General features: G+C 41.3%; 1 protein-coding gene across 2 annotated transcripts in view; it reads right to left on the bottom strand.

Annotated features, from left to right (window-relative positions):
* The window catches only part of LOC145896153 (extracellular matrix organizing protein FRAS1-like), a 41,075-nt gene extending 19,611 nt beyond the window's left edge, over positions 1-21,464 (bottom strand). Inside the window, exons 1-31 of one of the 2 annotated variants that reach the window (XM_082985013.1) lie at positions 21,299-21,464; positions 21,070-21,101; positions 9,959-10,066; positions 9,768-9,860; positions 9,436-9,595; positions 9,221-9,304; positions 8,772-8,890; positions 8,347-8,533; positions 7,987-8,120; positions 7,625-7,829; positions 7,259-7,429; positions 6,557-6,700; positions 6,254-6,391; positions 6,053-6,190; positions 5,775-5,915; positions 5,471-5,635; positions 5,060-5,313; positions 4,641-4,803; positions 4,178-4,336; positions 3,713-3,850; positions 3,405-3,512; positions 3,128-3,295; positions 2,981-3,069; positions 2,747-2,914; positions 2,397-2,605; positions 2,163-2,307; positions 1,905-2,051; positions 1,602-1,759; positions 1,278-1,491; positions 685-905; positions 354-557 (exon numbers count right to left, since the gene is read on the bottom strand). In XM_082985013.1, coding sequence (XP_082841139.1) covers positions 354-557; positions 685-905; positions 1,278-1,491; positions 1,602-1,759; positions 1,905-2,051; positions 2,163-2,307; positions 2,397-2,605; positions 2,747-2,914; positions 2,981-3,069; positions 3,128-3,295; positions 3,405-3,512; positions 3,713-3,850; positions 4,178-4,336; positions 4,641-4,803; positions 5,060-5,313; positions 5,471-5,635; positions 5,775-5,915; positions 6,053-6,190; positions 6,254-6,391; positions 6,557-6,700; positions 7,259-7,429; positions 7,625-7,829; positions 7,987-8,120; positions 8,347-8,533; positions 8,772-8,890; positions 9,221-9,304; positions 9,436-9,595; positions 9,768-9,860; positions 9,959-10,066; positions 21,070-21,101; positions 21,299-21,401 — 4,667 coding nt within the window. In that variant the 5' untranslated portion in view covers positions 21,402-21,464. The remainder of the gene's footprint in view (positions 1-353; positions 558-684; positions 906-1,277; positions 1,492-1,601; positions 1,760-1,904; positions 2,052-2,162; positions 2,308-2,396; positions 2,606-2,746; positions 2,915-2,980; positions 3,070-3,127; positions 3,296-3,404; positions 3,513-3,712; positions 3,851-4,177; positions 4,337-4,640; positions 4,804-5,059; positions 5,314-5,470; positions 5,636-5,774; positions 5,916-6,052; positions 6,191-6,253; positions 6,392-6,556; positions 6,701-7,258; positions 7,430-7,624; positions 7,830-7,986; positions 8,121-8,346; positions 8,534-8,771; positions 8,891-9,220; positions 9,305-9,435; positions 9,596-9,767; positions 9,861-9,958; positions 10,067-21,069; positions 21,102-21,298) is intronic. The other variant, XM_082985014.1, reaches the window with a different exon arrangement.
* Positions 21,465-21,533: the final 69 nt, after the last annotated feature.

The raw sequence follows: 21,533 nt of genomic DNA, 5'->3' as shown, positions 1-21,533 counted from the left end.
CAATTACTATTATTCTCGACAAAACTTGAATACCACCATCAAAGAATGTCTAGTGATCATTAGAGAGACATTTGCCACTGTATCCGTACATGCCTGTATCTATTGTATATGTTTATCACCGGAAACTAATATACATTAGATGTTACAGATCAGTGCCGAATGTATGTACATTGCTCAATAAAGCGCAAACCGCACATTCAAGTCAATTTTGCAATTAATATTGTCGACACCAAACGTTTTAAACTCAAATATTAATGAAGCTTTCTGTTATGTTACTTCGTTTTGACTGGATGCATATGTAAGTAAGCTCAAACAAGCGTTTAAACATTTAGACATTATGTTGCGGTTAGTACCTAGCAGCAGCGGTTAATGTCTGGTATCCTCCATACTCAAACATGTTGTCGCGATCATCTTGATTAGACGAAAGGGCGCGGGATCCGCCAATGGGAGGTCGGTACATGATTTTGTTGGAGTCAACATCAGCTTGCGTGAACACCGTTATTGGAACATAGGGATGGTCGGCATGTTCGATGCTCCCGTATTCCGGACTCAGTGATCTAATAAAAACAAACATTACCAGTCATGCGCCTTTCAATTCAAATCCGAAAACAAGTCCCATGGACAAAATGATCAACATATAATAGCTGAAGCCCAAATTTTCAGAGGAATTTGTGTCTGAATTACCTCGTGATGTTGTAAATGATGTTCCTGTCTGGAGTGTCTTCGTCCGTGTAATGCAAGTATCCGCTGTGGAGAATAGTAATCCGACCTTCGTTGGCCGATATTTGGGGTGGTGACGTTACCCCTCTAGCGAGTCGGGGGGGATGGGTGTTTTCACTTACTAACGCCACTTGGAGTTTGTCGCTTACAAGAGGTTCGGCCACGTCGCCGCTCTCGTCGTAAACCTAAGTAACAAAGTAATGGGTGATTTTGTGCAACTTACAAATGACACCAACGTAAACCCAACAAAACAATGTTAAATGGATCAACAAATTGTTGTTGTATCCGAGTTGTTTGATCTTGGCAGGCTTACGCATGATTACCAATAATCTTTAAATCAATTTATTCGACTTTTATGGAAAAGTTGTAGCTTTTCTAAAAGCTGTCAAGGCCAATATATTAGAACGCAAAAGTAAAACGTTCATTGTGCGCGTGATCGTATCATTTTTCGGACACTATACGCACACTAAACGAATAAATATAATCGGGTAATCTTTAAGGATGGAGCATGTAAAGTCATGTCAAAAAAAAAAATCTTTTATACAAAAACGTCCAACCTCAAATTCAAGAGCAGCATATTCGGCTTCCTCCTCTTCATCATCCCCTCTGTACCTGTACCACACAGATCCGTCATCTACGTCACGTTGGCTGAAGCGGATTACAGGTTGTGACCTATAGTAACCCTGGGACGTCTGCATCCAATCGTCTATGTCGATTCCATATCTATGCGGTGCGTCAGAAAGCTCGGAGACCATTAAGAGGATTTCACCACTGCCATAAATACACGAGGATGTATTAAAGTTTTTTATATTATCACAAAACAAACAATGATATGGAAATAAAAGCTTTTATGTATTTTATGTTTTAGTATTCCAGCAAACCTTTTGGGGGTAGTTTTCGGATTGAGAACGAACACGATCTTTGATTTGTCTTTTATGTTGCCTCCGATCAACTGTAGTTGGTGATTAGTGATGCGTGACAATTGACCTTTAACTACCCGGGTTATTTTATTGTTTATGAGGACAGGTGAAAAATCCCTCTGTGAAAATATAATGTGTTTCTTTGTACTAGTTAACAGCATGACAATAACACTTCCCGTGCAAAACACCACTTCAGACTTAACAAAGATGTCTTTGTACTTTGTTACCGAGTAAGTAGAAATACTAAACTTTGCAATATCTAACCTCGGGCAATATGGTCACGTGTAGAACGGTGTTGATCACGTGGTAATTGTCGTTTATCTGCAGTGTTACGCTGTCGTACACAATCCCGCTTCCAGAAATGTTATTGTAGGCCACATAATAAATCAGATTTTTTTGCATGTCGTTGATCTGAAACGTTTTATGTTGATTTGATGGAATGGAAAGAGAAACCACACAAGAAGTGAAAACCATGAACATGATAAATATATGTAATTACATATGTATGGCTTAATCTGATACCTTGAAGGACTTGATTGCAGTCTCGTAGTTTGGCAACTTTACCAATGAACCATATTTGGGTATGTCGATTAACGTAATTGTTACGTCATATGCATTGTCTTCGTCTCTTATAAGAAGTCCGTTTAATTTTGCGGACTGACCAATACTATGCATCAAAACAAGAACTTTAGATCGAAATGCCAGAAACGAAACTCACAAAGATTGTGATTGACAAAATATCACAAGGTTTGTTACCTCACAAAGAGTGGATCGTTATGTACGACCTTAGGCGGAGACTTGGAAACCACAACAATATCCAAAGATTTTTGCACCGAGCTGAGTTGATTGTCTGAAGCTTTGAAAGCAGCCACTCCGTGGCGCTGTTGCGATGAATCGTGGATGAACCACAAACCCCCGTTGACCACTTTCGTATATCTTATACGCTCACCCACAGGAATTTTGGTCTGATATTGGCAAATGCAGATAAGATTATACACAGTTTAATACAATCAAAATAACCAATGCAATAGTTACCATACACTCTATGAAATTCAAGGTTATACGATACGGACCAAGTCAAATATTACCCTTCAATATTGACTTACATTATCCACTTCGAACCAGCCGTTTGCAGGCGCCATTTCAACAACTATGCTCAAGTCATTGAGACTGGTATCAAGGTCGGACACACGCAGCACCTCTACCATCGCACGTGACCCGAAACCGACCAATAGGCGACCGGTAACCGTAAGGGATGGAGCATGCCGATTGACCTTTCAAACAAGTATTCATTAAATTTACGTCATAAATGCGTGTAGAAAAAACTTTCCGCCCTTTACCTCGCAGATTCGAGACTTTTTGTTGCTGTAGTAACCATGACCACAATGACGCACACAGTTGGAAGCATTCTGTTGACTTCTTCTTGAATCTTTATCACATCAACACGAAATATAATGCACGCCAATGATTTTTTTAGTGGGTTGTACCTGTATCTTCGAGGTTCTCAATTCCAACCATGAGGAAGGTGTGAGCGTTACACTGGGTACAACTATTCGCGTCATCACACGACAAACAGTGGGGAGGACAAGAAACGCAATTTCGCGTAATGACGTCACCAAAATATCCGCGAGGGCACGACGACACACATTTATTGTCTAACAAAAACACAAGCTTTAATCCAAAAGTATTCTGTCATTAGAACCATTTTACTTAGTCGTTAACATGTGGAAATTCTTGGAAGTTCTAACGCTTATATTGCCTTACCGTGCACATAATATGGTGCCGCACAAGCTGAACACTGCCATCTGGTGGTACACGACGAACAATGATCTTCAGAACACGGCAAACATTCCGTTGAAGATTGGTAAAAACCTAAAAACAATAAGATTATGAAACGGTATTTAAAAGTTGACTTCTTCAACTGTTCAAAGTCGCGTATTTCACCCACTCTACACAGAGCATGAAAGTATATGTGACGAACTACTGCGTAAAGTCCACACCCATCTACAGAGCGAGCCAATATACAATTAGCTTCAACAAAGAATAAAATTTGGTCGTGAAGTGACACTCACCTCGGGAGCAGGTTCCAACACAGGTGCCATTTTCGAGCTTGTGGTCGGGCATACATTCCAAGCAGTCACGTGACGTGGGACCAGAGCAACGAAGGCAACTCCAGTCGCACTCTCGACAAACTGCAGATCCCATATGACCTGAAATGAATTTATTAAAATGGCGTGGCGATAGACAGAACTACCTCACCAACACAACAACACATGAACCAGACATTGCGAACAGAGCAAGAAACAAGAACCTAATTGACGACAATTTCAAAGATGCAATTACATTTAAAAAATTTCCGAACTGTTTTCTTTGATGATAAGCAACAGTAACTAATAATAAAGTGTGATATGTGCAATCATGTTGTTACACTTTTAAATATTGATTTGAAGCTTAAACACACGACTATTTAAATACAGCAATTTCCTTATCATACTTTGTACTATTCCCCAACATATACACATTGTACTTCCACTAACCAGCTTCATGGTGGACATAAAATTGTTGAATGCATGACGAGGAGCAATGTCCATGTTGCAACACAGCGCTGATGTCACGGCATGACGTACACACAGGTTGTGGGGATGAACTGAGAGTGGCGCAAGTAGCACAAGATGGCGGACATTTCTGACAGGTTCCTAGAGAACAAAAGTTATCGGCGTTTTCAACTGACCATTTTCTGAATGAATATTCACATATTAAGCTGGTCAGTATTTTTTGTCGATTTGTCATGCTTACATTTTTCGACTAATTCAATTTCTCCATAGTTAACAAATGCACATTAATCGGAACATAGTAAGTAATATGTGTAAAGTGTAATCCAAAAATGCTATAATGTAACAAGGAAATGAATTTTTTGACATGTCTAGCCATCTAGACACCTCTAATCCCAAAGAATGAAATATTGAAAAAGCTGTCTGTCAGCTCCACGCTGTGACCTACCTGTACCCACAGAGGCGTAGTATCCCGCTTCGCATGAACCCACACAATTGCTCGAGAGTTGCGAAAGGAATTTACCGTGAACGCACTCCTCGCATCGGTCGCTTGATTGACAGCTACTACAATCCTCGCCACAAGGTAAACATATCGTGCCAACCTCAAGCCTCTGAAAAATATATAAAAACATGGGTAGATGGGCGAGGTGATTGACATTGGCCGTGAAAGGCATTCAACCGATCAACAATGTCAAGACTTGCGATGGCTCTTACATCCATTTGCCAAAGAAAGGTTGGTGTCAATACACACACCTGGCCCATGGAAATAATGCGCAGGTTATGAAATGTAAAGCAATTACGTTTTTGGCGGAACAAATCTATGCGGACGGTGTTAACAATGGCTTCAATAACAACGTCGTGACTTACCAGCGCGAATGAATTAGACGGACATTCCGCCACACATACATCTTCCTTCAAAACTCTCGATTGCACACCGCAACTATCGCTCGCGTTGAAGCAAATTCCGTAAACGCTATCGACATCCAGGGAACTCTCTCGACAATCTTGTTTGGTGATGCAATCACCAATCCTTTCTGACGTCACAATGAGAACGTCGGTACGAAATTTACACGATGAGCAGGAGTTTGGACCCACACACGTCCCACATGAATTGAGACAAGCTAGAACGAAATGCTTGTTGGCAGTTTATTGTAAAAAAAAACATTTTCAGAGTTCAAAAACTTTGACAAGAGTCTAAGTTACATGATACCAAACCGTTGCTCGCAAATGAATGAATGTCAACTCAACTTTTATTGAACATGAAATTTCACCACTTACGTTTACACACAATTCCGTCCAGGTAATACGAACTTCTACAACTTTCCACACAAGTGCCTTTGCTGGAGTTTGCAATGTGTGTTTGAATGACATGTGATGGTGATCCGCAGAGCGTACATTCGTCGGCACTTGAACCTGTACACGACTGGCAGCTTTCGTGGCAACCTACAATCAACGTTATTTTGATTAAGAATCAAAAACCACCAACAGCGCGTTTCTTAATAAATCATGTTATTTTGCTTCAACTACTCGTTTATTACGTGTACGTTTGCACGCTGTAGTTGAAACCAGCGCAAAATCTTACGTTTGCAAATGCCGTGTTGGGCGAAATGGGTTGTTGGACAGCGAGCGATGCATCGACCGTTGTGAAGATACGATCCGGCATTGCAAGTGACGCAGTTGGAAGGGGAAGAACCCGTGCAGGTCGCACACGAACTGTGGCATGCTAAAAAAAAGAACACAGACAAGTTAGCAAAAGGCATCAGCAGTAGGCTGTTTCATGAAAACCAACGACGAAATAGTGTTTTATATAAATATTAGTATGCGGCAATTTTAAAAGTCACCTATACTTATTGAACTCACCAGCGCATCTTGAGATAGAGAGCTGAAAATATCCGGACGAACAAGATTCTTTGCAGAGTTTATCTTCCATTAAGTGATGAATTGGACAAGAGAGACACGAATTCTTACCACTACATGTCGCACAGGAGTCTTCACAAGCTGGTTAAAGAACACCCGTTATAGCTCAGTCGTTTCAATACGAAGTAAAGTTGTGATTCATACCAGTGCATGATCCGTTGTTATAGAAGAAACCATCCGAGCAACTTTTTACACATGCGCCACCTTGTGTCAGACGGGTTTTGTCGACACATGAGTGACAACTTGTTGCGTCGTCACAAACTTCACAACCTTTTCGGCATGCTGGAAAAAACAATTTGGAATCAAATCCACAAGAAGCAAACAACGAAATTGGTGATCAATCATACGATAAACCAAACTTGAAGGAGACTTTAATTTCCCAGGGGAAAGCAGCCAGGCGTTTACTTTCATTCTGTGGTTTTCGACAATGGTAAGGAATACACTAACCCGCACAGCGATCACCCCTCAAATAGAAACCGACGTCACACGCCGCGACACATCGACCCTCCTGCAGAAAGCTCCCGGGTTGGCATGACGTACATGTGGATGGGGAATTTCCCATCGAACAAGTGGCACACGACGAATGACAAGCTGCGAAGGTGGCAAGGTTTTAAAATGGAGCAAATTACAGCGATTAGCTGTTGAAATTGACACACAAGCCGGCACTTGACTCTAAAAGCTAAATTTCAGGTTGCGAAATTGAATGGATCAAAATTATCGGTTGGCTATAGTCCCCCTTCCGAGTTAAAATGAAAGAATATAAACATATCACAATTGAGAGATTATGAAAAGTATGCGTTAGACACGCCTACATACAATGCACCGATGTCAAGAAAATTAAGTGTCTGCGTACATATATTTTATTTAACTTCACCAAATTTTTATCAACTGTACAAAAACTACACAGATATCAGGAGGGGGTGAAGTAACAATAAACATGCATTAAAAAATGTTTGAGTTGAAATGCTTTTTGTTGGTTGAAACAAATTTCATATTAATAATATATTATCTATTGTTTGAAAAGTGGCACCACAGTAAACTTAGCAGACAAGTTTTATCCAAAATTACAAAACCACCGAACAAATTCAATGGTGTTTTGGATCTATTGAAAGTCGCACGTTCAAAGCAAAAGGGGAAGGGGAAGCATACCGAGGCATTGCAGGCCTTCCTGGTAATATCCGGGCAGACATCTGCGCACACACTTGCCCTCCTGAAGAAGTCTGCCTTGCTTACATGAGGTGCAGTGACCGTAACCTGGCTCGTCGCAAGTCACACAATCGTTATGACAAGTGACAGGCTGACAATCCGGACAACATTCGCCTGTTTGGTGAAAACACAGAATGAAGACGTAGTTAAGGTTTTAGTACAGCCGAAACGTTTTAGGTAGATTTTTTTCGAGAAAAAATTGCATTCATTCACATAAACAGTTTATGACCAACAACACATTGTTTAACATGCTTGGAAATGCATCAATTTCTACACACAAAATAATTTACTGTATAAGTTATTACCAACCTGGTACCACTTGTGGTATTGTTCCCACAGGACATAGTGGACACTGTACGTTAAAACATTGAACAACCCCATGGACACAACTGCACCTTTCGCACAAACCACCCTGCCACTCGTCACCATCACGGTAGTTGAAACCATTGTGGTGACACGAAGAAATCACAGGTAGGCATTCGGGACAGCAGGAAATGTGAACCCGTCTTTCATTCTGCGATGAGAAATCGCAAAATGTACCACGAGAAACCCAAAATTATCGAATAAACACATTTGCATGCAGTTTTGAAAACACAATTAATCAGTTCTTTTCGTTCAACACGCGAAATTATACAAACCGCTCACCGCAAACTAAAATGAACTCGACTCACCCATTTGCATTGAACCGGTGTGCACTGAACCGGTGAGGAGCGAACGTTTCCTTGGCTACAATAGGCAACTTGACATTTGGAAATATTCCAAAGCTCTCCATGGTAATGTGTAGTGCCGGCATACTCGCACGAACCTTGGTAAATAGTGAGATATGTTAAGGCGAAGAGAGATATCAGAATGTATGGTCAGAATGACAAATTGACTGTGCGAAGGGAAAGTATTTGTCCCAATGACTCTTAGGAAAATATTTGACATGAAAAGTTGACTTACATCCAACAAGGCAGATGCCAACAGTACCACGAGGTCCACTAATGTTATCCACACGAAACCGAAAAAAATATTTCAGGAAAACACCAAACCTTGAGATGCAACGCATCGAGGACAACACTCGTCCTCTCCCCTCAACACTCGTTGCCCGTCAGGGCAGGAAACATCCATAATATCGTCATCACATTCCTCCCTCTTACATCTCAATTGGCCATTTTCACACAAACATCGCTCACAAACATCAACATGAAAACTTTCACCGGATTTGTATTCGTGATCCTGTCATTGAAAACGTGATTAACTGTTTCTGTGGTACAAATATTTGGAGTTTGGTTCTTTAAATATCGCATGTCGGGCTTTACAAATTGTGAAGGGGTCAGATTGGTCGAAGGAACATTAAACTTTTTAAAATATATAGATATCCCACTGACAACTTTACGTTCGTCTTGTTGTTTAAGGGTGCGGTTTTCTTTTTTTAATGGTCAACACCTGACGGGCTGGGCTAAAAACGGATTACCTGATGGATGCAGGAGCGACCGACGCAGGTAGGGCAGCATTCATCCTTCAGCACCACAGGTTTCTCGCCAGGTCCGCATACTAGTTCATCGCACCGAGCCACATGGAGCAGTACCTTGCCTGAAAAAAATGTATTCAGACATTATCGACCTTCATCTGTCAGCTTGAATGCTTGTGAACCTTTCATCAAACCCCATCCGTCTGCCATAGGGATTAAATATTACATCCGACAGCGACCACTGTCGGAGGGCAGAGTGGGGCCGGATGAGTAGTGTGTAATGGGGAGGATGGAAGCAAATATTTGCTCACACCGTGTATTGAAATAGCGCGCCGGAAAAATGCGCGCGCGCAAAGGTCTCACGGTGAAGCGAAAACAAACATTACGAAACAACTGACGTAACGTGCTTTAACCGTGTATCGCGTGCGATAAATATAATTTTACGATCTCACCATTCGAACAAACAGCTTTTTCGCACTTAGATGGTGACCACATTTCTCCGTCACGATAAGTGAGTCCTTGGAACGAGCATGAATCTGAAGATCACCAATCCATGTAAGATAAGTTTAGCAAATCAAAATACCAATAAAACAATGAAGACTTGGTATCGTGTGTAGAAAAACTATTAACATGACAATACAATGTAAGTAATCACACAGCGACGAACCTGCTAGGCTAACACATATAGGACAGCAATGCTTGGGAACTTGTTTTTTCGTTTCGCCGTAACCACATTGTAATCTATCGCAAGTCAACGGCGAGCAAGAAACGACGCCGTCGTTACATCTACACCTGCTACAGCTAGATCCATCCCAACGCGTGTCGTGCTGCAAAGAAGTTCGATGGCAATCAAATGTGCCCTGTGACTCGGGTCATACAAAAGGAATGTGATAGGGGCAAGTTTACGAGTCTCGGTTGACAAAGAGGATCGAATGCGGTGGCCTTTGTCCATGTTTAAATACACTTCAACGAAAAGCAATCAACACAAGAGGAACTCACCGCCACAATTTCGCCGTTAAGCTCACAATGTCGTCTTGAAACTAAACTACACACTGGGCAGCAGCGGTTAGCAGGAATAATCAGTGATTCTCCCTGTCGTAAATAAATATAAGTCAAAGACATAGTGAGTTTTAGATAGAAAATGTTTAAGTTGGTCGAAATGTATTGGCCTTCCACTGAAGGTAATATACCTTTGTCGTGTCGCACTGGGGGTCAGTGCAAGTCTGTTGTTCACACGTCACCAATCCACCAACACATGTACATGATGTGCATGAGTCCTTCTTCCACAATGTGTTATTCTATAAGACAGCAATTGATTAGTGACAAAACCAACACAATTAAAGCTGTATCCAGGCAACAAAAGTACCTTGTGTCTGATAAAACCGAAATGCATTGAGCACTTGGAATTAATTTATCAACGGTTAAAACCGTGGAAGCGTAGGCGACTGAGTTTTGTTTATTTTTGTAGCACGCACAGATCGCACCAAGCCAATACTTGGCCTGATCAAACCTCAAGAAGGTTTTCGTCGGCACCGATGTCGGAAAAAAGGAAGGACCAAAATTTAAAATTGCCCGCACACAGAAGGTGCGGCGCGTACAAGATTGCTATCCGTATCAATTACGTGGTAACCTTGCGCCCATCAGTAACGCATTATCATTCCATCCAGAATATACCGGGGCCCGAGTTCCATTTTTTTGCAAAGGAACCCAAAATATACAGGGTTGAGTTCATTGGTCAGTATCACTGGAACTCGACTAATATCCGACAGACGAACCAATACTTGCTGCTTCTGCAACGTTTAGGGAAGTACAGGTGTCGCCTCCTGTAATGTAACGTTTGAAGGCCAGGTGCGGTTAAAATAAACGCAACGGTGGCGAGTTTACGGTACGTGGTCGTGTATCGAATGTTTTACGGCGACCTTCGAACAGCAAACGCACCGCTGGCAACTCACTCATAAGTTACTATAAATACATACAGACCGCGACCAAACATAGCGGCTCCCACAGAAGGCACTCAACATTCCGGTTTCACTAGAACGGCCATGAATACAGTTGCGTGTAGACGTTTTGATAACATTCGTTCGGTTATATCCACAGATTTATTCACCAAAAGAGGTTATAGTTCCAAGCAATACACATGTCTTGTATCAATTCGGTCGTTTTCTTGTGCGCAAAAACATTCACACTTGCGCTGACCCGAGAGATTATTTCAAGTTGCCGCTGGGGAAACTGCAAGTCGGTGCGAAACATTCCGCGTTGCCACTTGCCCGTTGCGACAACAAACACGCAGGAGTAAAGGCAGAAAGCTGGAGAACCATCATTCCTGACCAATGTGAGGCAAGTAAAAGCTTTAACTATGCGATACGCAGTCATCTCACTGACATCCTACAATTTGGCACGCTGCAGATGTAGATAAATGGATTTTTCCTTCCCTTTGAAAAAAAGAGAATCGCCCGAATTGTGTGAGGTTAACCTTATTACAAATACGCTATAGTGAGGGAAGTCGAACCGATAATGATATTGGGAAATCTGGGTTTCGTCTCCCAATTCTGAAGGAAACGTTTGTGACACCACGTAGAAACTGTGCGTTCCATTAAAATCACAGCGGACGAAAAATGGTAACAAATTTCGCAAATAACTCAAAACCCGAGCTTCACAGGTTGTTTTGAATGCAAAAGACGCAAAAAAGTTTAAATTTTTGTACCTTTGGTGTACAAGAGTCATTTGCCTTTCGGGAGTTTAAGGCACAGAAACCAACGAATTATCTTCTGCAAACAAGCGTAAAGCTTGTTCATGCCGCGGTTATTTTGGGGAAAAAAATTAAACTTTGGAGAGAAAGTAATCTGTATCCATGTAAACCTGTTAGCGGCGAGAAAATATACAATACCAACACATGAGATGCATGAAAACAAATCGTATTGTAAACTACATTTTTACGTTGCAGAATGAAAAAAAAAATTGTTACAGTCGGTGAAACAAAATAAACGAAAAAGAATTGACGGAATCAACCACTGACCTATAGGTTTATCCTCAGTATCCTTCAGTTGGCAAATCTTTTCGCTAACCATGATATACCGGTATCAAATGTTCGTGATTGCATTTTGACCAGAAACAATTTCTCCATTGACCAACAGCGTAATTGCCCTGGGGTTTCCGCCGCATCGGGCGACAATGCAAAGAACTTACAGCGGCGAGAGGGGCAGAAGTGGTTCGATCCTACGATTGCATCAAACCGCGCCAAGCCGAAAGGAAACCGGTGTGCGGCACAATCGCCTGTTTCTCATTTTACCCCAGTTATACGCTTGTGCTTCAGATAAATGGACAAAAATGTGGGAAACCTTTAACCTGTAGCAAACTTTGAAAAGAACCAAACAATGCCAACTCAGGGAAATCCAGCAAACGAAAGGAAAAATAGACACAATTTGACAAACCAGATAGTAATCTTCCGTTAAGATAAATATTTGAATACAACGCTTTACTAAATCCGGCAGTGTTGGCTGAAATCCTTTGGCAACATAAGCGAATAATCGTAGAAGTCCGAATAGGTAGAAGTTTGGATTTTAACAAGCACACGCACGTATGTCGCAATCGCAGGCGCCGTCGGCATTGATGCATATCTCCAGGCGAGTGATTCGACATCGTGATTGACGCCACCAAATGTCCGTTTCCCGACACTCGGTTTGTCCATCCGCCACCGGCAACAACCATTTAACCTCAACCTCGAAGGGATTGTAAACCGGGTGTAGATTATATGCTTAAAGCTATGGTAAAATGCCAACACGAGGACAATGCTTCATCTAACACTACTTACATCAATATACGTCACAATGCCCAGTCAGCGTCGCTTGTTCATTTAACACTGTCTTCTCGACGCAACCAAAAATCCCACCCAACAAATGACACGCGATCAAGGAAAGTCCCACAACCAACAAATTGTCAGGGGTATTAAGATCGACTATACGACTTCAACACGACGAATATTTGGTAGACAGTCGGAATTGCGGGAATGCACGGTTCGTTAAATGGAGGACCCTCATCGTGCTAGTCACTGGCTCTTTCAAACTCAACAGTGACCACTTGAGTGTATTTTCTTATCTCTGTTTGTTTAAGCTTGTGTTACGCGCTGGTCACTAGAGTCGTCCATCTGTACGAAACCGGTGGTCCGGCAATCCAACAGCGATCGGTCGAAAGTGATAACTGAAGCTCCAAAATACCAACAGTGTGCTCTTATTTGAATAGGGTTTAAAAACTGACGAGGCGCAACGGGAAGAGTATTTGAGATTAAAGATTGAGTGCTCGTGATACGCAGCACAACCTTACCACAGCAAACAAATGTCAACTGGAAAAACTTTGACATTTAACACAAAATCAATTGCGCAATGACCGTTTGGACGTTTCTGGATGAAAACTTCGACATTTAATATCCGTCATTAAATTGCGAAAGGTGGAATACAAGGAAAGAATGAAAGTATCCGATTACAAGTAATACCGTGCGCATTGCAGTCCAAGTACCGACCAATCGGTGGCAAGGGTCGATCAAAATGAGCTGTAACAGCTTCCGGAACTGCATCATTACAACACTATTACGTTACAACAAGAACAAATGGCGACACATGTATGTAGGAACATACTGAAACAAATAGGGCAGTGGTTCCCAATGTGGGCGCCAGAGCCCCCTTAGGGGCGTTTGCAATCCTACGGGGGGCGCTGGAGACTGAATGGACGATTGGAGGGCGCTTGGTAACATGGCAAATGTTCTCTTATAGCGTAAGTCAGTGTTTCCCAAAAAAGTGGTACGTTTACCACAAGTGGTATGCGACCGCATTCCAGGTGGTACGCGTGTACCTTTCCGTAATTTTCTTACTTGGTGGAACGTGCGTTCAGCGCATTCACCACTCTTTTACATGGAAAAAGAAACGTCTTGATATCGACAATTGAGGAGACTTACCATGGTTTTTGTCCGCCATGAAACTTAAAATTAATAAATTGGCGTCATTGCACCAACCTCACCCATCGCATTAACTAACGAGCAACAAATAAATTCGTTGTGTTTTTTTTGTCTGTTCTGTTGGGCGTTGCTAAATGACTAAGGTGTTTGGGGGGCGGTACAGAAAAAAGTTTGAGAAACACTCACCCAGGGAGGGGAAATTTTAATAAAAACTTATTTTCGTTGATAAGAACTTCCAAAAAAAAACACCAGGTGGCAACGTGCAATCAGGGTTGCAGTGAATTTTTATCCAAACAAACCGCAGACGTTCGCAATGGAGACCTGCGCCAGACGACGGGAGAAATTACTGCAATTTGTGGCAATTTTTCACGCGTTTTCATTCGTTGTGCAAAAAACTCAATGCGTAGTGAAATTTATAAAACGTATTTCTTATTTCACTTTCCAACTAACTATAGGCGGTTTTCTAAAATACATGTACCGTATAGAAACTTGAGATGAGTAGTCGACGAGCAAGCAGTACCTGGTTTCCAGTTTTTTGCGGTTTTGGCGCCTTCTTATGACCTTGTTACAACATTGGTTGGCAAGGCGTAAGTTCCCACACCAATGCGCGTTTTCCAATGCTTACCACACCGAAACATCGGGGGTCGCCAGGTTTTAGATTACGCACTTCAAACGCTATAGCAGACAGAGTAGGGGCAGATTGTTGAAATGTAATGCATTCCTCACCAGTTTCTCACTGCAAAGTTGACGAGACAACAATGCATCGAAGCGGAACGGCACTGGGCTGACGCAAAACGCCCACAGCAACATTTGATGGGCGAAGTTGGCCAAATGGCATTTCAACCTTTTGACGACATTTCTGTCACAGTTTTCTTTTCTAAGACGGCATTTATCTTCAAACCACATTCAAGGAAGGTTTAATTTTAGTGAACGATTAAAATCCGTATGTTTTCAGGGTTATACAAAACGAGTACATACGTTTTTTTTATAATAATTCAACAGAACAAAAGCGGTGGATTTCAACGTGCCTTGCATGAATAGTTTGGGCTTTAAGGCGAATTGTAACGAGCCGTGAGCCGATTTGTTCGCTATTTATTTGTGCGAAAATGTGCCGGCGAGCGTACAGGAGCCTCAGACACGCGACCATGAAACGAGACACAACCGGTAGTGGACAACAATAGCGAACAACCAATTTTCGGGAAGAGTGTTCGAACGTAAGCCGAAAAAGCACACCTCAAATAACGGGCTGCTGTTTTACTTTTGGTACTAACGCATGGAGGTGTTTTGCAATAATATTCCAATAACAGTGACGACGATGTGAAAAAACAATTTTTAAAAAATACGTGCACAGGAAGTTTACGCTTAGAAAAACATTTCAAGCTCAATTCGCACAGACGCGTTACGTCACCCATCACAAAGCAATGTCGTTGAAATTCCCATTCAACAAAGCCCGGCCAAACCCATCACTGCTCTGTAAGTTTCAACGAACAACCGAACACACAAATATTTTCTTTCGAACGATGAAAAATATGAGTGGAATGTGACTGAAACCCAGCACAAAGGTGATGTTTTAGGACTTACTATGGATATAATGGTTTAGGTTTGGTTTGTGATTCGGGAGTGAGAAAACGTTTCCGTGATAACGATGACGTAAGAGAACCAGATATAGTTTGTATTATTAGCAGAAACGTTATCGAAAATACTACAAACTTGAATTTTTATGTTGGTATCTTGAAAAACCACCTGCACAATATCTGCTGTAGAGGAAGCTGCATTCACAAAAATCGCTGCAGAAATTACACACTTTCTTACAAGACTTCGATAAAAGCCAGATTTGGAGCCGTTGCAACTTCAACACAAGCCCTCTTGTAGTTGGCATATGCGAGGATTTACTGTTTAGGGTGGGGCGAAAATCCTACAACTCTAAACTCGTACCACCCTGATACCAACACAGTAGAACTACTTTTACGATGGCAATTTTTAGTTGCTATCAGCCACGATGGCGCCATGGTTTCGTAATACCGTTTTGCCGAACACAATTTACGTGGAAAGTTAAAACAAGTGTAAAGTTTGGCTAAATATAAGACTCCACTTAGCCTTAGAACTTTGTGTATCCACTTCTTTTGGCGACAAAAGAAGTATGACTCGTTATTAAAATTCGCGTGAGGTGTATCTTTCTCACGCACACGTGCTAAAGTACTTTCATTGCATTATGACACCACAATAACGAGGCTATTGTCACAAATCGCCCAAGATAAACTCATGCTTTTGATGTTACGCGCCACACTTGGAAATAGTTTGTTTTGTGGATTTCAGTTTTTAAAGTGGAATGCCGTCTACAGCACATCAACAACAACAACAAAGTTAAATCTATACATTTATAACATCGATTACGTGGTTTCGTATCTTAACTTAATATTTTGGCATCAAAGAGTTTCGACGGAAAGTGACGAACGAACACTGATGGATCGCACAAGTCACAAAAGTATCGACTTAGCAAACTGGGTCGCACACAATAGACGATACTTTCAAGCTTCGTCGGCGATTTAATGGGAGGTGGAGAAAGCAGACGGGGTGGCACGCACTGTAAGTGAGGGGGGTTGGCTGCACGCGATGCTAACCGCTCTGGTGTTACTTCACTTGACCCAAAGGATAACGTAAGTACTCGCAAACAAGGTGTGGATTTGCCTTTTTTCAGCTTACCAGGTTGTTCGCACAGCCGATACCACGCACGAGACGGCAAAAGTTTGTTTTTTCTTGACAAGACAGCAAGAACGATGTAACCAAGTCCAGCATCGGTGATAAGATTTACCTTCTCCGTGTGTGGGAAAAGTACTTTGCAATTGATGCGGTTTATTTCATACATTCCGTGATAGCCATACATTTTCTCACCTTCACAAAAAGGCGAACACAATTTCAAGAGGTATCGCTATGTTCACTTACACATACTATAGTTGATTGATTAAATCTGCTCGACTTGGCAACGCGCTGACGTAACATGTGATTAACTACTTGTACCCAACATTAAATGTTAATTTAACACACAATTTGACACTTTCACACATATATGTAAGTGGCTTAATATTAAACAATTTTTAGCACCTCTGTCGGATACATACACACTTTATGACGTAACGAGTTTCCCACGATTCCACGAAAGTGACATCATACCCCACAGCTATTACGGAAAGGGAAAATCGGTTGTAAGTCTGACGCGGCGCAAATGTAAGTTTTTTACGGATGAAAGAAAGACTGTCAAACTTTCCTTTGGATTTCTCTTTTAACCAAACTAATTATTTTGATATAAATTTAAAAGTGCAAGGTAGTCAAAAAGGTCATACGCATTGACCTGTGTCAGTATTAGGACATTTCATGAGAGCAACAGGGATATTAAAATCAAACGGAGATCATTAAACCGATTAGGCGGACTAAATTAACAAGGTAGACTTAACATGTCCTTGCATTGAAGCTTTGTCGGCTGCGAATCGGTAACTGCGACGAACACCGGAAACCACGCGACCTTCGTAACTTCGCATAAGAAAGTAGTTGTTTAGGATTTCGCACAATACATGCCGCGGGCCTTTTTGTCGTACGGTACGAGGCGGAAATTAGACTGGCAGTACATTCGCCAAGTTTTTATCACCGTAAACAGCGAACATGGCGAAGTCGAAACTCTTGGCGGCTCTTCATGCCCACAAACCCGGCCCATTGGCGCCATTCGATTTGTTTGCTGCCAGTGTTGTTTAATACAAAGGAGCAGCAAAACGAGTCATAAAATGTGACAAGAAATACGCTTTCTGCTTGAGGGTAATAATACTGCAGACATTTAAAATCTTTTTATAACAAACCATTCAATTTGAAACTATGTCCGATATCACATTAAGTTTGCCTTGCAGGAATTGTGAAGCATTGGATCTTGTTGGCATATTTTGGTAGAATGTGTAGGGATGATTTGGGGCGACTCGCCATCCTACAGTAAGTGATCTATCACAGAACATCAAATATCCACGCCACCAGTCAATACCTATTCTTAAATATCGCCAAACGTCTTCTGCAGGACAACCGCGCCTATGTACACATATTGCTCAAGTGGCTTAAATGCCAACGTGACGTCACGTACGTGCTTCAGGTAATAGATTTTTGAAGTTTACTAACTTTTGTAAAATTATGTGACACGCGATGTGCGTATGATGCCCAACAACTGTTCATCGGATGCGTAGATCAGAGACGTCCCATTGTATGATGAAGTGTCCCCCTTAACGCACGCATGAAATACCTTCTGCCGGCCTGTTTCATCGAGGGTACATTTGACTTTGTCGGCAAGTGGCTTGAAGCACACTCTATAACTTGTTACATTGTAGAATGACTTCAAACAGACGCTCAACATTCCAGCGGGCTGCCAACTGCAGTTCACGTTCCTATGCAGCGGCCACGATTTGGATTAAACGGCAAGTCAATAAAAGGCCGTTACCAGGTAACACAAGTAGCTGTATAGCTCGCACACGCAACGATTGCTATGACCACAAGCATTAAGTGACTGTTAGACCTCAACACACTTAACCGTATCGTTACACCACAGTTGTCTGGAAGTTGAACAATTACGTGACGTCAAATGTAGGCTTTGATAGAAGGGGTAAACGAAGTAGAAACTTCCAATGCAGGTGCGTCCATACAATGCAACATGCCGATCGCGGCAGGATGTTGGACAAGGAAATCTACAGAGCGAATCTCCTTCTTCTACTTTTGATGGTGAAGCATGAATGATAGGAATACTACTTTTGACAATTCCATGTGCAAGTGAATGTGACTCTCAAGCCGAAAAAAGAGGGGGCAGATATATTGTTCGCTCAAGAGTCGAACCGTCCGTCGATTTTGAAGCACGAAAAACAGTGTGCCTGAGTGGGTGGTTTGTTTGTCGGCTAAAGATAATGTCACCTTCGCGACAAACAGCCTACATAAGACAAGATAAAAAATAGAGAAGTTCGGTCAAAGTACGAATGTCGCCAAATATTGCCGAGCCCACACACATTCACGCGCTTACGCGAAACGAATTAATAGGAGGTTATTTTCCGGCGAGTCGAACAATGTCGCACGGCCACAACAGCTGGTAATGAGGATAAGACGGGCTACGATTATTTTGAAGTTGTCAAACCCTTCCAGGAACGTTCAATCATAGCAGATACGTTTTAACTTGATTACAGCGAAACCACGAAGTGGGTTTTTTCTTCAGTAATTAACTATTGTGCAAATACAGAGCATCGGCAAATAATACCTAAACCTAAAAGGTAAAAGTGAACATTCAAGTTTGAAAATCAAACCAGGCGCACAAACGGTTTCCTTTGTCGAACTGGTCGCAGGTTGGCGGAATACGGTTTACAATGAGCCCGGGGTTAAAATGCGTCATCAAGTATCAACACGCCGCTTTACCATCCACTTCATGCTTGGACGTAGCTTACAGGGAATTTCAATAGATTGAGAAATTCCACACTCAAAACTGGGTTCAAGTCAGTCGTTTTTTCACACCATTAGCGGGGACGCGTTTGCGAATCCTACAATACTTGCGTATTTCGAAATCAAATGTCAATTAAAAAAAAAACGCAAAACAGATGGGACATTGCCCATCGATTTTTACGACATTTCACTTTGATACTACGTTCGGACCACTTGGAATAAAACAACACACTACTGCGTGACACGATGCGATGGTCGCAGTTTCGTAGCTTCACACTCTAACGTCTGTCGCCAATTTTAACGCTATGTGATCGGCGCAGTTGCCACGTTCCATCTATTACCCCTAAATACACTGGTTGTTCATAAAAACGACAAATGGTTAATAATGACGTCACACAGGAAGGTGGTCTGGTGGCGACAAGTTTTGTTGTGATTCTCCCCATTATTTGCCCGTGAAAGTGCCACAAAAAGAACTTTACCATCCAGAAAAGAGAGTTATGTGACAAAAGCTACATAACCAAAATCACAATCTTCATTACTACCGCGGGTTATGTATCTACCAATAACATGGGTATCTGAACCGTGTGGAGAATATCCGGGCGATGCTCGCACGTCGCTCCTCCCATGAGATAAATACTTCATAGACTAAAAATGACATCACGCGCTAAAGGTTACTCGGGACTTGGGCAAATGATCCAAGGAGGAAAGCTAGCTGTGATGACTACTGAAGAACCAACTACCGACTAATTGTCTATCAATAAAACAAAATTTGGTTTTGTTATAGGAACTGTTATCGATTGATCTGTCCGCACGCCCAACCGTCAGTTCCAGGCCCAGGACAGAGAGTCTCTGTCCGTAGGAGTTGGCGATAACGCTAAAACAATCAACCATTGTTCACCTTCATTACGTTTGTTTTACCTCTCAAAAACACAGAAATATAAATTTAATATGAAATAACACAAACAGAGGCTGGATTGGATTGGCACCAAGGTTATTGCAAACAAGCCAGACACGGTCGATTTATTTTCTAGAATTCTGTGCTAAACCAGCACTTAGCAAGCGTTCGAAAATTGCCGCGGATGACTAATTCTCTGTTAGTTACCAACCATTGGCGTGTGTTAAAGGGGTGAGGCACATTTTCTAATTCCTCAACAAAACACTCGTGGGAAATGCGAACACGGAGTCGTATACTAAAACAAAGACTTAGATTCTTTGCTGGCACACAAATTAGTAAATTGAATCAGTTTTGAATGTTGTGAATTTCTACAGAGTTTGTAACAACATAGGCCAGTTCTATTGTTACAATCACCTTTCCCCAACAACAATGTTTTAATAACACAGTGTTCAATTCTAGGCAGACAAAGGTTTACAGGTGGTATAATGTATGCCTGATAAATCCACTCAATACATACAGGGTATCGTCAAATTGAACAATGGCTGAAAGAACAGATTCAACAAAAACAGTTCGCAGACCAAAAGTCTAAATTTATGGCATGTGAGGCAAAATTTTTGCTTTTGCAAACTCATTTGACCCTCAAAAAGGCAATTACTGTTACTGGCTATTGACTAGACTGGGAGAAACCCAGGCATTATTTATCGGTGATCACAAAGAAGTTGAAATCAATCTTGTCTGATCATCTTTCTGATGAATCAGTACTTAGTGTTAATTGATGCTTTTACCTCAGTTTCACAAAACAGTGAGGAAATATAATCCAAATCAAAACAAAAATACATGTTATTTCTCATGTCAAGACTTACTAAGAATGTTGCATAACTTCTACAAACTCACATTACCTTTATACATTGGCAAAAACTGTTTACTGATGATAAATTATTTTGATGAAACATTCCATTTATACTCAGACCATGTTTAAGTTTAAATTTATACCAAACAGAAAGTACCTTAATCATGACTCCATCCTCAAGGCAGTTGCCTGCAATCAAAACAAAACAACATCAGTTAAAAGCATACATTTGTGCAAAAATTGGTAACATAATAGTGTGTTTTAGACAATGCTTTTAAAACCAAGTTACATAGGCCACATAATTTTAGACATATATATCCTAAAAGAAAATAAACAATTGTGAAGTAAATAAATGTTCTCAAATTTTTAGACAGCAAATTTCTTACCACTAATACAAGGAAGAGTTGTAAGTAGCAGCAAGTAACAAAACCACATTGTGGAGGTTTTATCCTTTTCTGTCAGAACCCCTCGGACCCTTGACTTACACATATTCTCAATACAATATTTGCATACCTTTCTAAACTCATGAAGGTTCCTTTTTATTTATACATAAAAGGCTTAAAAACAAACATAATTTATATGCCAAAAGTAACATGGATTACTAATTTTTTTGCAAGGTCA

Source organism: Ascidia mentula, chromosome 3 (assembly GCF_947561715.1).
Source record: "Ascidia mentula chromosome 3, kaAscMent1.1, whole genome shotgun sequence".
Taxonomy (NCBI): domain Eukaryota; kingdom Metazoa; phylum Chordata; class Ascidiacea; order Phlebobranchia; family Ascidiidae; genus Ascidia; species Ascidia mentula.
This window is presented reverse-complemented; position numbering and strand designations above follow the sequence as displayed.